At 34.6% G+C, this 15,322-nt stretch overlaps 1 protein-coding gene across 1 annotated transcript in view; it reads right to left on the bottom strand.

The window, feature by feature from the left end:
* SNX24 (sorting nexin 24) overlaps positions 1–15,322 on the bottom strand; it is a 74,447-nt gene that overhangs the window by 2,477 nt on the left and 56,648 nt on the right. Inside the window, exons 4-6 of the mRNA XM_058169604.1 lie at positions 3,342–3,436; positions 2,513–2,545; positions 1,382–1,446 (exon numbers count right to left, since the gene is read on the bottom strand). Coding sequence (XP_058025587.1) covers positions 1,382–1,446; positions 2,513–2,545; positions 3,342–3,436 — 193 coding nt within the window. The remainder of the gene's footprint in view (positions 1–1,381; positions 1,447–2,512; positions 2,546–3,341; positions 3,437–15,322) is intronic.

Here is a 15,322-nt window from a genome sequence, read left to right on the forward strand (position 1 = left end):
TTATCTTTGGTGCTTAGAGATAATACTTTTCAATGTTATATATATTCTTAATTTTTATGGCTAGAATGTACATGCTGTTGTGATTTATTGGGCTGGGCTGGGCTGGGGTATAGTACAAAAGAAAGGGTATTTAATTATTCACTCTTGTAATAGTTTATTTGTTAAATTAATCTTGCCAGTTACTGTTAACTGAGGAAAGTAAAGCCCCTTACACTTTCTTATTCTTTGGGAAAGAAATAAGAGATTTGAATTGGTATTATTAACGTGGAATAATTGATTCCCTGGCTCATATAGTCACTGCCTTTTCCAAATCATGCTATATTGAGTGCTTTTTGTAAAGTTAAGATTACACTCAAACAGAAAATAAAGCACTAGCACAGTATGAAAATTTGAGTACAATAAAGCCAACTGCTTTCTTCACTTTCTAAGATTCATATTTATACTTTTAATTTCCAGGCCAGAAGTGCGGAAATCAGAAATTACTTTGCATGGCACCATTTTAATAATCTTTACCTTGGAAATGTTTTCATAGAACTAGGACTTGCTTGCAAGTATTGAAATGAATGGGATTTTTGAAAAGACAATGGGCTTGCACTGTGAGATGCCAGGCTCAGAAAAGGAGACATTAAGTGATTAAAAACTGAACAATTTCATTAAAGCTATAAGATTTAAGAATCTCCCTACCCTTCTCCAACTTACAGTATTTGTGAATAGAATGGTAGTAATGTTTTTCCATTTCAGGCAAGACCTTATTAATTTAATTTATATCATTGGATTTAAAATGCACAAAACAATAAACAACTGAATATTGGACTAATATTAAATATAGGGGGTATTTCTTCATTTTATACCTTAAAGAGGAAGGGAGTTTAAGACTTAGTTTGAACATAAGCTGTAATGGAGACATCTAATTTTGATCCTTTCAGTCTAATTCATGATATCACTGGATATTGGGAATATTTTTTTTGTATGTGTGGGGAAACTAGCAAAGGTTATGTGAAATATTGTAAGCTGCAATAAAAAGATAACACATATAAGAACACAGATCCAAGATTGTTCATCCAACTATTTGTTTTTATAATCCTTATCAAAATATGAGCAGTGCTACAAGATTCCATTCCATTTGAAATTCACTTCCAAGAGCTTTGCTATTGATGTAGGAGAGAGCCAAGATAACAATATCTTTTTAATTTTTATTTGTAGGAGGGCTGTCTGCAAAAAAATTTCATTTTTCAGCAATTACTTTAAACAGCATTAAAATAACTCCTGATGTATTACCAAATTATTAGAATTTTAGCTCAACATACATTTATAACAATGTGGTTTTTGTGGTATGGGGCAGATCAGTAAAGAGCTGTTAATAGATGACAGGTCTGATTACCATTGGCTGTAGGCAAGACATATGGATCCCTTAGGAACAGCAACACAGGCTGGTGGGACAGTTTGCTGTAAAGGTCAAGAACAGGAATATCAGCATCGAGGGACACTAAACCAAATACATTACAAACTAGCTTTGATAAAGTAAGGCAGTAGAACTGGTTAGGGATACTGCTTATATATATAAATCAGTTTTATGGGAAAGAAAAAAAAATCCATCATCCAGGAATAATGCTTACATGTAGAAGATCACATATAATACGAGGAATAGGTATATTTACTCAGAACCTAATCCAGCTGAGTCCAGAGAGGTTTAATTTTTCACAAGAGGACCAATGATCATGGTACAAAAACTGGGTTGGTTGTTATTCAGCTTGCCTGGAAATAATCTCAGGATAAAACAAGTAGTTCAAGATTGCAGTTGTCAGCAACTTCAATTCCTTTTTTTCCTTCTTAAGACTTCAACATTAATTTTTTTCAGCTGCTAGACCTTGTGTGGATTTAGTACTTAAAGTATCATAATTTTCATTCCCAGCTGTTACACAAAATATGTAAATAAAGAAGGAAAACCCGTATCATCATATAGATCTGTAGGCAGGAAAATGGTACCACAAACTGAATTAAATGCATGTAAATTTAATCTTTAGGCATCAAAACCAGAATTGCTACAATAGTAGACAGTGTATAGGGAAGTCTAGATTTTTCTGGTTCAGAAATACCAACAGAGAAAATATGGAAAAAGGAAATCTAAATGTAATGCAAAACTGTTAATTCACTTAAGATAAAGAAACTGACAGATAAGAGCCAATATAACATAATGAGGTTATAAATCCTCTTTAAAATACCCTGTTAGGCTCCATTTCAAAATTAACTGTGGATGAGTACATTTAACCATGTTAAATGTCTGATTAACTTCAATATAAGCAGTTTAGAATCCTTTTCATTTCAAAAGAACAATATAAAATAGTGGCTCCTAAAATCTTTGTCTGCATGCTGCTTCGTGTTAAAAATGAAAAAAGGGTATACGATCTTCTTATCTGTTGCAATGCACAGATACTTATCTTAATTATCTCACATTAATTATATAATACATATGAAAACACTTCTTAAGAATATATCATAACCAACATCTTACCTTGATTCTTCGGACTCTGTTTCTTCAAAAGAACTGGAATATAATTTGTTAAAATATTAGAATATATACATTTAAAATATATATTTCACAAAAGGAATGGCAAAACTTTTAACTCTCTTTAAAACAGGTTTTAGCACAACCTTATGCCTTCCTGTAGCCAGCTGTCCAAAGGTGTCCAAAATCCACATTAAAAAGGGGCTCAATTGCATGTTAAGGCTGCCATCTGAACTTTTATGATCCTTTCTCCACATACATCCCAGGAGCTATTCGAATTATTTTTAAATTATTCTAATGTAAATGTTTTTTTAAATAACTTCTAATTTAATGCCAACTGTTTTCCATTTTATGAGAATGACTATTTAACCCTGCACACCCAATTTCTTTAGTGTCATTTCAGAAGTCATGTATGTCCCAAATGATTTTTAGTATGTACAGTAAAATGGTATTTTTTTCAAAGAATATAGACATACATAAACTCCTTCTACTGAAATAAATCAGAGCTTTCTAGAGAAGGCACCTCCATTGTCAGCAAAGGTTCTAAACCTGGAGTAATTACTGAATCAGACTAATGCAAAATTATACCAAATACTATGAAATTAAATTCTCTGTCTCAGCATGGTAATGCCAAAACATATTAAATAATGATTTCCTTGTTTTCTATGCAAAATAGAATCGCTGAAGAATTTCTTGAACATTTTTAAGTGCCATATTTAAGGAAATAGTCTGACATGTTGAGACAAATTATGAATGAAATTTTAATAAAGACAAATTGGAATTTTAAATTTAGTGTAATTTGTTGCATTTTGAACTGTTTGGATAAAATTCTTACCCACAACTTTCTGCTTTTGGGAGAGAAGGAAAATGACGAACGTTGAGAAAATCAAGAAACATCTTGGGAAGTTCTTCATTTTCTAAAACAATACTCTATAATAAAATAATAATAAAAATAATGCACTTAGTCTAACATGATCACATCCAGAAGTCATTTTGCTAGTGGAATCTGAAAGACATTTATCCATTAAAGCAACCAGGGGAAAGTCTTCTGATTATCTGGGAGTCTAGCTGGCTTCATTAATGAAAGATTTAGTGTGTCTTAACAAGGACAGGGAAGTGTTTGATTTGATAGATCAGCATACAACACACAGATTCATCTCAAACACCTTGACTAAGTGCAAGATCACCAGTCCAAGTGACAATCAATACAAAGTTCAGTGGAGATTAAATCCATATATTTCATAAGAAATAATTGATGATGTAACCCATAATCATTTTATAAGGAAGCAATTAGCAATATATTTAAAGCTGTCTATAGTTGTTAAATACTCATTTATCAAACATTTTCTAACATTTCTAATTTGGAAATGTTACAATCAAAATTTATCCTTTCTTACTGCGGTACTATTAACAAGGACAGAATGAGAAGTGTATCACTCTAGAAAAAAGACATAATTTGATAGACAGGTTTGAGCTAAGATTCTGATAGACCAAGAGATCAGCTCAACTTAATTCAAGGGCTGCAAATAGACCATAGAAAAAGGGCCCAATAAAGAAGATGTTGAAAAGAAACAACAACAATAGCCTTTCATTAGGAGGATCAGACCAACTTTATATGTTTGACTGTTTCCACAAAATATATGTACAGTATTTACTAGATTTATATGCTGCCTTCTCTTCAGAAGTTCAAAATGGCAGTTACAACATTCTTTTCTCCCATTTTCCCCCCACAGCAATCTTATAAGGAAGATTGGCCAGTGAAAAATAGCTGGCTCAGTCATTCAGTGACTTTTCATGGCTAAGGAGGAACTTCACAGCATCAAGCTTGTCTATAGTAGATAAATACTCATTTATCAAAATACTCATCATTTATCTGTTTCAAGATCCATGCAAGTCATTTCCCTCCCCAAAAAATATTACAAAAAATGTTTTTATAAAAAAACTGAAAAATGATTTTTTTAAATTTACAAGTTCACAGAAAGGAAATAATCTAACGAAAAATGTTTATCCTGAAGCATAGCATATATTGATTTTGGATGAGAAAACAAAGTCAAGAGCAATAGTAGTGTAGTAGTAGAAGGCAGTCTTGATCAATGCCGTCAAATTATACTGCTTCTTATAGGATAAGAGCCTTGTAGGGCTGGCTCAAAAGTTAATTTGTTCACACCGCCTATTGTAACTCAGACTCTATTACAACCATCCATAATGCCATTATTTGGTTGGGTGCCACAACAAAGAAAAAGTGCAGAAAATATGCTCAGAACAGAAAATACACTTTAATTTTAAAAAATGTGGGAAATAGATGAAATCAGTATGTTTTGCTTTGTAATGACTTAATAGTTGTGTAGATCTAAACCCAAGCTCTATTTTTTTAAAAAAGATCAGATAATTATATCAAAATGATGAATTGGAAAGAAAAGTAAATACATATTTTTCCCCAACCTGAAACCGTCCAGATCTGTTGGGTATACAGTTCCCTGCCAGTTGGCCAATTTGATGCTAATCTGGTAGGTTTGCCAAAGATAAATAAAATTTAAAAAGCCAGCAGACAATTTGGAATATATTTCCATGATTACCACCCATTCCCAGTCTTATTCTTAAAATACACACCAAGCTGCTCCAGATTGTTGGCTGTGCTTTATCTGGACATGCAACAGTCATTGGATGGCTTCTTCTAGACCAGCAGGTATTGGTAGGCTGAGTTGCATCTTATATTAAACGCTGACCACCCTTGCTTAAACTCTTATCTTCTGGTATTTAGAGAGACTTTCAGTTCACCTTTACATGAGAATTCTACATTAAATGTCTTTTTCATTTGCATTTTGTAAAATCAGCACTCTACTGCTACAAAATTCATCTTGCTTTGCATTTTAGTTATTCACAGAAGGAGGGGTGATGGGGGATGTAAGTTAAAGGATATGTGAACTGAATAACAATACAGACTGTTAACCCAAGCAAAACAAAGGCCTAATAGTCACTAATCTAGGTATTGAGGGAAAATATTGAAAAAGCTCTGCAGGCAATTAAATACACTTTTAATACAGTGAGAGAAAAGCTTTTCTCTGTAGGTCATTTAGATCTATTGAAGTATATCTGGGCTACAAAGTCACTATTAATAACTTTTTATTGGCTGACTTCAGAGATAATCCTAAATTGTACTTCAGCATTCCATGAATGGACCTCAAGCTTGTGAACTTTCCTTTCTTGTCTTCCAAAGGTGGCTTAAAAGCATCAACTTCAGATTTTGTTTTTAATTAATTCTGATAGTATAGTCCTGTAATGGCAAACCTATGGCACATATGCCACAGGTGGCATGTAGCACCCTCTCTGGGGGTACACGAGCCATCACCCCAGTTCAGCTCCTCCATGCATGTGTGTGCGCCTCTCGCTGGTTGTTGGGTCTCTGCCACACATACACGGGGTGGGGGGTGGGGTGCATGCAGAGGGCAGGGCTCATGCGCAGGGCCTGCATACGCAGGGCGCATGCAGGGGCGGGCACATGTGCAGGGGCCATGTGTGCAATGCATTTGGGGGTGCGGGCACACATGCATTTGTGTGCGTGCGTGCTTTGGGCACTCAGTCCAGAAAAGGTTAGCCATCAGTGGTATAGCCTATAGATCCATGGTTAAATTTTATGGTAACTCAGGGCAGGGGAAGGGACATTGTGACATGCCAAGGGTCATACCAAGAAGAATCAGGAAAAACAATTATACAAGGTCAGGAGCAAAATTAAATTAATAAAATATAATTGAACTAAATAAATAAAATGAACGTGATTGCTACCTATGTGTATAATAATGACTTTTTAATTTCATATTCAAACTTGTGATTTGGCAGCTGCACTAGGAAACTGTGATGAAATCTTTAAAGAACTATAGGCTTTGAAAGTTTGGAATGCTTGATTTAACTGAACAAGCCAAGATCTGAAATTATGGATTTGATATTGGCTTGTCTCTGTAAGCAGAAGTGGGGACTTGAGCACTCCAAATTTTCTCAAGCTTCAGTTGACAGAATGGCTAATGCTCACATATTATGGCAGTTGTAGTTTGATATTCATGCATATATTGCACATTAATGGTATTTTGGAAATAAGGAGTGGTGCGCTTCTCTCACAAGAGGCAGATATTTCTCTCACAATGATAATATATCTGCTGAACAAAACTCTGCATTAGCAACAGGAGGAGCATCCGGCCATTAAACACTCTGCTAGCTCCATTCAATCGCCCAGACTCCACCCCGCAAGGGATTATGGGGTTGTTAAAAGATGATGATGATGAAGAAGAAGAAGATGTATGGTATTTTGGAAATAACTTCTCTGGGCTCTACCAAGCACTCTAATCTTTTGTTTTCAAAACATGCCTATTAAAGCAACTCACATATTTATATTAATGCTTTTAGGCTGATTTCTTTTTGCTTGATACAATCATTTCCAATACTTTTCCTAAACCTTAGAAATATTTGTCAACTTTTTTATCATACAGGTAACCCTCGATTTACAACCACAATTGAGCCGCAAATTTCTGGTGCAAAGCAGGAAGGTTTTTAAGGGAGTTTTGCCCCATTTTACGACCTTTCTTGTTAAGTGATTCACTGCAGATGTTAAGTAAGTAATACAGTTGTGAAGTGAATCTGATTGCCCCTAACTTTGCTTGTCAGAAGGTTGCAAAAGGTGATCACAGGACCCCGGGACACTGCAACCATCATAAATAAACCAGTTGCCAAAATCCAAATTTTGATCATGTGACCATGGGAATTCTGCAACTGTTGTAAGTGTGAAAAATGGTCAGGAGTCAATTTTCAGTTGTAATATTGAACAGTCACTAAATGAAAGAGTATTATACATTATTTTGAAAACTAGGCTGCCAGTGGTGGTAAGACATAAATACACTTTACTTGTAAAAAATATCTCCACATCAAAATTTGTTTTCACAATCAGTGAATTTTTCATTCTGTGGTATGAAACTCCCTCCACACACTAATTGAGGATTCATTAGTATCAGCATCAATGACAGCTGTTTGAAAGTAGCAGAGAAAGGGAGGGTGAATCCTTAGTCCAGATGTGGGAAAAAAATGGATCCCGCCTTTATTATTTTTATAAATAATTTGAGGTACTGAACTTTCCTAATATTGCTTCCTCCTCCTATTTTCTTCACAACAATAATGCTGTTAGTTGAATTGGGATGAGAGCGAGTGGCTGGGGCAACATCACCGAATCAGTAATAAAACACTGTCTAGCCTAGATTTTAAAACAAAATGTGATGATACTTAAATAATCTTTAGAGAAGGAAAAAGTAGTGTTAGAATAATAATATTTAAGGACAAAATCTGGCAGAAAAGTGGGAATCAATTTGGTATAGTACTATAGAAAAGCAAATCAAAAAGCTATACTTTCCAAAATTATCCTAAAATTATTTCAAATAACGCTTTGGGTGAGGGGAAGGGAATGGGATTTCAATTTCTATCATGGAAACACTGCTTTAGAAAAAGGTCTAATTTTGGTAAGTCTAGATTCAACTAAAAAGATACATGTAAAAATGAAGTGATTACATAAACTTGAAGAAACTAGAAAGAAAACAAAGTGTCATTGTTTAGTTGATGTTTTCATTGCTTCCTTTATATTATAATTACTTAACTATAACGATATTTTTAAAAAAAATATAGGAATGATACAGCCTTAAGAAAGGATATTATATAACAAAACCACAATATCCCAATTTTTCTATCTTCTTGGGTTCATAAAAAGCATCCTCCCAGAGGATTTGTTGGTCAGCTGAACATGTTTCCTAGTGACATTCTGAATTCTTAATTGTCAGTTATGCTTTCTCCTTCAGTAAGTGAAATATAGTCACAAAATTGCAAAGGGACTTGTTCTGCCTTAACCTTCGCTAGATACCATCATGCACTAGAAAACAGCGCTAAAATATCATAGGATAATGCTCTCCAGGATGGGAGACATATAAACAGCATAATGATTTCCCATGAGTTTCCTTTTTTTAAAAAAAAAAAATGTCACTAAAGCTAGGATTAAATGGTGACACATCTTCACAGAGGACACCATAAAATCGAACTCTGGCATTCTAGTTAGGTCCAAACCTACTCATCAGCCAATTATAACGGTAACTGAACAGCTTGCTGAGAACTTGGACGAGACCACTGTGCTAACCTGAGAACGCACCAGAGGACTGCATTGTTTTCATCAATTGATTTTCTTTTTAACACACAAAACAGCTCTAAAAATGCATGCCGCCCTCCCCCAATCTGCCATCCTGTTTCCTCAAGATCTACAGCTATCTTTTGGGCAGAACAGTCAGTGTGGGATACATTAAGAAGCTTTGTTTTTGAAGGCTTCAATCGTTATTGCAATCTTTTAGTCTGAAATGCCCTATTGTTAGGGTGAAAAAGTTCATGACAGTTTTTCCTGTCTTCACAAGGAAAGATGCTTCACAATATCTAATTCACTGGTGCAGCTAAAATGGGGGAGAAAAAAAAATCAATACATTCTAGCTACAGTAAGAAAGCAGGAGCATCAGCCTCCACTGGGACTTCAACCTGCAGTCTTTATAGAGCATTTTGTAGTATATATTCCTGTTTGCCTTGTCTATGGCAGTGGCTTAAAGGGCTCTAACAATGATAAAAGAAAAAGTTAGCAAAAGAATATCACCCATTGGAAAATCAAGAAGCAGTCTGGAATGTTTTTCCCCTAACCCAAGAATGAACCTTCTGCTTTGTATGAGGTTTTTTTTTTTGGTTTTTTTTTTAGAAAAAGAAAAAATAGATGTTCCTCCCTAATTCATACCAGTTTTGTTCTTTCTCAGAATCAGATTGTATTTTTAAAAAAAACTTTATTCTCATTTCTTCAACAGTGTTTTAAGATTCTGTTAGTGGTTAGTTGTAGCCTTATTTTCTTCACAGTTTAAGAAAACAATCAAAATATCCATATAGAAAATATTATCACATGCTACTGGCCGTGTTTGTGCTGATGAAAGGGGGGGAAAGAAGGATAAAAGGTTTCAAATATCCCTTTAAAACTGTCCATATTTCAATTTATATTTCTCCTCTTCTCTTCCTGAGTCAGTTCTTTTAGACCACCTCCTGATAGATTAGAAGGTGGAGCCTTTGAATTGATCCTTTAAGAAAATGCCATCTGCAGGGAACCTGGTGATGGGTTTTTCACTGATGGCTGCTTTTATTTGGACCAGCATCATCCAGCAAATTAGATTAACTTCTTCCCTACTAACATTCTGGAAAGCCATTACTGACCTAGCTAGTGCAAAGAGCTGGTAGTGGGAAAGTATAATGACAATTTTTTTGTTGTTAACTTGATGTACCATGTTTAATCTTTATACTGAAGAGGGTTTTGTAAACTACTCTAAATCTCCATGGATTCGAGGAGCGCATAAACCTAAGTTGTTGTAATTTATAGATAAATAAATTTATCTATAGCAGGAATTAATTAAAAAAAAAAGCCTCACAGGATCATTGAATGGGCATCACTTTCTCTTTCTGCCTGAAATCTGATGAAATCTGAAAAAATCTGATATTTTTTATTTTTTTGGTGTTCATAGTGTTTGCTTCTTGCTTCTTGCCTCTTTGTATATATCCCAGCCTATATTTTTTGTGATGAAGGGGGGGGGGAAACATTATAGTCAGGATAATAATCATACAGATGTCCAAAGATGTATGCAAACCTTTGTACCATTGGATTTAAAGTGTACATGCAATTAAAATATTATGAATATATCATAGTGATATAGATAAAAAAAATTAAAAGCTGACTTCAAGAAGATGTATCACCTTTCTGATTTTCCCTAAATTATAAGTTTGTTCTGAATGTAATCTAACTTTATAATATTTTGGAAAATTAAGTAAATGCTAAGAGTTAAAAGTCAGTTCATAGCATTATCTTTATGCCAATGGACACTAAGATCTGAACCCATTTTCTTCTGGAAGAAGAACCACAGAAGATTAAATCTACAGAACTTGGTTAATGTAGCTCACAAGTATCATGTCTGCAGTTGTGGCTTTTCAGAAGAGGGATTCTAAATCCCATTGGCCCATCCAATATAGAATAGAATAGAATAGATTTTTTTTAAAATTTATTGGTCAAGTGTGATTGGACACACAAGGAATTTGTCTTGGTGCATATGCTCTCAGTGTACATCAGTGGTAGTCAACCTGGTCCCTACCGCCCACTAGTGGGCATTCCAGCTTTCATGGTGGGCGGTAGGGGTTTTGTCTGATACTGAAGCACTTTCCTTTTTTTTAATTTAATTGACTTTTTAAAAAAATTTCATAGCATTATTTAAAAACATTTTCATTAGGTTTTCATAAAATTCCCCGTGACAATTTAAATTTCTGAAAATATACTAGTTGTATCGCCCGTGCATAAGTTTAGTTCACGTTACGTAAGTGAAACCAAATGGTGCTATAGTGCGACCGCAAACAAAAGAGCCTCGTCCCAGAATAGCTCGCACATCTCCCCCCACACTACCCAGCTGTAACAGACAAGCAGAGCTGGTAGCCGGCACCCCCCCAACCCAATCCATGATGCACGAGAGGCATGCGCAGACGATGATACATGGCACATTACTGTGGAACCGGTGGGCGGTTAGAAAATTTTACTACTAATAGAGATACGAAAGTGAGCGGTAAGTGTACATAAAAGAAAAGATTCCTTCATCAAGGTACAACACTTACCTTGGGGGCCTCTGGGCCTCTGTGGCTCAGACTATGGGCCTCTGTGGCTCAGACTGGTAAGACAGTCTGTTATTAACAGCAGCTGCTTGCAATTACTGCACGTTCAAGCCCCACCAGGCCCAAGGTTGACTCAGCCTTCCATCCTTTATAAGGTAGCTAAAATGAGGATCCAGATTGTTGGGGACAATAAGTTGACTTTGTATATAATATACAAATGGATGAAGACTATTGCTTGACATAGTGTAAGCCGCCCTGAGTCTTCGGAGAAGGGCGGGATATAAATGCAAATAAAATTAAAAAAAAACACAACACTTAATAATAGTCATAGGGTACAGATTTAACACTTAATGAAACAACACTTAATGATAGTCATAGGCTACAAATAACCAATCAGGAAACAATCTATAAATTGTAAGGATACAAGCAACAAAGTTACATGGTCAATGGTCATGGATAATAAGAAGTCAACTTCGGAGATCAACAATTTCATGATATCTGTTATCTGGGGACAGAGAATCATTGCCAATTCTATTGCATGCCATTCACAACACTGGAGAAATGAAGTTAGAAGAAGCTAAGAAACAGCCACAGATCCTAAACGTTTATCAAGAATTTGATGGACTGAAATACATAGCTGGAAGCCATGTAAAGTTTGGCTGTTGCATGCCATATGGGAGTATCCTAATTGAACAGATCTATCAAATGACAAATGACAAACTATCCCGAAGAACAAAGGTATATAGCAATTGCTGTCACACCCTTCCACCCACATCAGCACACATATCTAGAGAATTATAGAAAACTAGCAAACCTAGGATTGTAATGAAATCCATCATATACACAAGACAAGGAAGTATGTGTATGTGTGTGTATAATAAACTACAAAGGAGTATTTTATTGTCCTTAAGGAACTTATCATTAAATTTATAGATGTGACAATTGTAGATGAACACTTAAACACAATTAATGTTTTTATTCCTGGACCAAAATAACTGAAACCTTTCATCTGCTTTGTTTTTGCATTTAAGCTGATTTTCCTTGCACAGTTAATGAATTAGTTTTCAAGTTAAATTTGTCCCCCCTTTTTTAAAACAAGGACACTATCTATCTCTGTTTATAAATGGGACAAAAAGTGTGGTGGGAGCAGTGCACAACACACCAAAACCCACCTGAAACAAGCATACTTAGTTACGTGCTGTTCTGTAACTATAGGAGCCAATCAATAGCAGCTGAATGCCATCTGCTTTGGGCAGCAGATCAGCACCAAAAGTGTGAGCAATGCATCTTCCCTTATTGAAAGGTTATTTTATGCAAGTAAACAATTCATCGTCTTCTTGCACGCTTGACGCTCATTTACCACTTTTGATCAATAAAATATGCAAAACAACAACAAAAAATTGAATCCTAAGAGTAGTTCTGATGCCAGTGTGATAGCTAATCAATATTCAGGTCTTCACACTTAAGAAGGCAAATGGTGGAAGGACTTCCTTTATACAAATCCATGATTTTAGGAGGTGACTACTGCTGTTTTTAAAGCAAGATGGACCCCACCATTATTTACATTCAACAAAAGAAAATAATTAGGATCCACCATATTGTTTCCTGTTCTTTGAATGATCAAGCATGTCTTCGCTGGGTTGGCTTTCAGGTTTCTGCTAAAACCAATACCTGAGAATATTTTCTTTACACTGCATTTAAAAAAAACCCTCTACAAATTGCTTTATTATGTGACAAGGCTTTTTAATATTTTATTCAAATAAAATAATCTTACTTAATAATGAAAAAGATATCTTATGTACAGTGTATTTTTGGAAAAACACATCCCAAAAGTTAAAAATTTCCTAAATAAAGTTAAACATATAAAAACTTTTTTCAAAAATAGCGTTTTCCAAAATAAGAAGCATGAGGTTCATTTATTGCTTAGAGGACATGCATTCAACTACTGCAGAAACCATACTTAATGGCCTAATATGATACGTAATCACAGTCAACATGTTTTTATGTTAAACTGAACTTACTTGTGTAAGTCTGGTTGCTTGGAATTCACACTTATTCAGTTTTAACATCCTTGAAGGACATAAATGTTTAAAAGTATAATCAGAAATTGGAAATATTTGAAAAACGATCCACAGTGATTAGAAAATAAATATTAAAGATATCCTAGTTTTCAAATAGTCTTGGAGTTTATAACAAATATTTCAGTATTTAAAAATGAATATAGGGCACTGTTATTCAGTTAGCCATGATGGGTAATAAAATCAGAACTATTAATTTCTACTAAAGGAAGGGATGGGAACATCTAACATCAACCTCGAATATGTCCAAGAGTATATTTAAATAAACCTGGAGAATATTCAGATGAGTAAAAGATGATATACCTATCTAGAACCTGATAAAACTACATATCCTCTGATTCTTTACATGAATAACATACTAAGAAGTGTGAATTGATTTGTTCTAGACAATATATAAAGTCAGTTAGTTTTATAACTCACTGAACATTCTTTGCTTATTCTATTTCAAAGGTTTCAGTAATGCTTCCACACATTATGCAAGTTCGCCTTTCAAATTCCAATATGAGATTAGTCTAGTCTAGTCTAGTATATATAGTATAGTGTAACAGTATTATAGTATAATGTTACAATACAATATCATACACCCCAATATGGATGTATTTTACATATCACTGCTGATCAAATATATGAAAAGCCTTTCTTTTTAAAACACAGGTTATATCTACTGCACATGCTGATTCACATCATTGTTAATGTTCCTTGTGATTATTTGGGAATTGTTCCAGCTTCAAAAAAGTAAGCAGGCAGCTTTTATATAGCAAAGCACAGCAAACTTTAATAGGCTATTTTTAACTATCAATTATTATTTCTTAAAACTCCAGAGCGAACTTCAGTGTAACCATACCTCTATAAACCACATGATTTTGATCAAATAAATAATATAGAACATGGTTCATGGGAAATGCAGTAGCTTCAAGTCAATGACCCAACTAGCAGGAAGAGTATAATTTAAAGGCAGAAATTTCCAGTGCATGCACCGTTAGGCACAGTGAACCTGTTACTACTCTAAGGGGAATTGTTTGCCTCTTATTAGATTTTCTACAGCACAGCCATAAGTGATAAATGTACTGCTGTACTCACTGTCAAGTTAATCAATGCTGCCAAAGTTTTGTTGACCTAACAGTAATCCATAAAGTGAGCGGCATTTTCTCTATCTATATGACATCTCAGTCCACAGTGGGATAGGAATCTTCCAGCAGCTTTGTAAAAAGAAAATCAGACTGAAATAAGAGGTGAAGGGAAAAAAAAAAAGTGGACACTTTCAAAATGTTGCTGTTGCTTTTAGAGAAGCAAGATTTGTTGCCCGCTTGATGGAAAAGGAACACCTAAAAAGAGCCCCTCGTTGTGAGTTCAACTTCTAACAAACTGATAACTTCACAGAAGAGGGAGTACTTTGCTAAAGCTGCAGAAATCTCAGGCATTATAAGTACGCCTGAAATATTTTTAACTAAGCTCAAATACAGAATTATGAACAGCGTAAGAAAATATGTTTTTAATGGAGTAAGGCAGACAATAACAATCCTCAATCCCATCACTATTGTAAAATAGGAATTATCTATAATAATGAAGTATTTTTATTTTTAAAAATGTGATCTGTTTCACCAACAATTATAGACCCATGAAATATGAACTTCAATTGATTTTCTTCTAGAGGTCACCCGGCTCCACATTTTATGTGCTCTAGTCATTTATTTGGGTGACAAACTGATTAATTTTTTACAGAATGAATTGAGCAGTGCAATTCTTTCTCAATCAAAAGTATTTCATTGTAACTCTTCCTAGAACTTGCTCTTCCTAATTTTATATATGAAGGGTTTTGTGTTAAATACAAGAAAACGAAAGTTCCAATTTAAGAGATTTATACAAGAGTGCTGCAGGGGAAGGTTAAAAAAAATGTCAAGATGATAGTCCTGATGGACTATCAAATTCTTTCTGTAGACTGACAAACCACAGATTACAAAGCCAAGCAACATTTTTCCCTGATACCATCTAAATTCTTTCTCTTTTCCTTTCCTTAGAATAAGACTAGTGAACCATTCCCTAA

Source organism: Ahaetulla prasina, chromosome 2, assembly GCF_028640845.1.
Source record: "Ahaetulla prasina isolate Xishuangbanna chromosome 2, ASM2864084v1, whole genome shotgun sequence".
Lineage (NCBI taxonomy): Eukaryota > Metazoa > Chordata > Lepidosauria > Squamata > Colubridae > Ahaetulla > Ahaetulla prasina.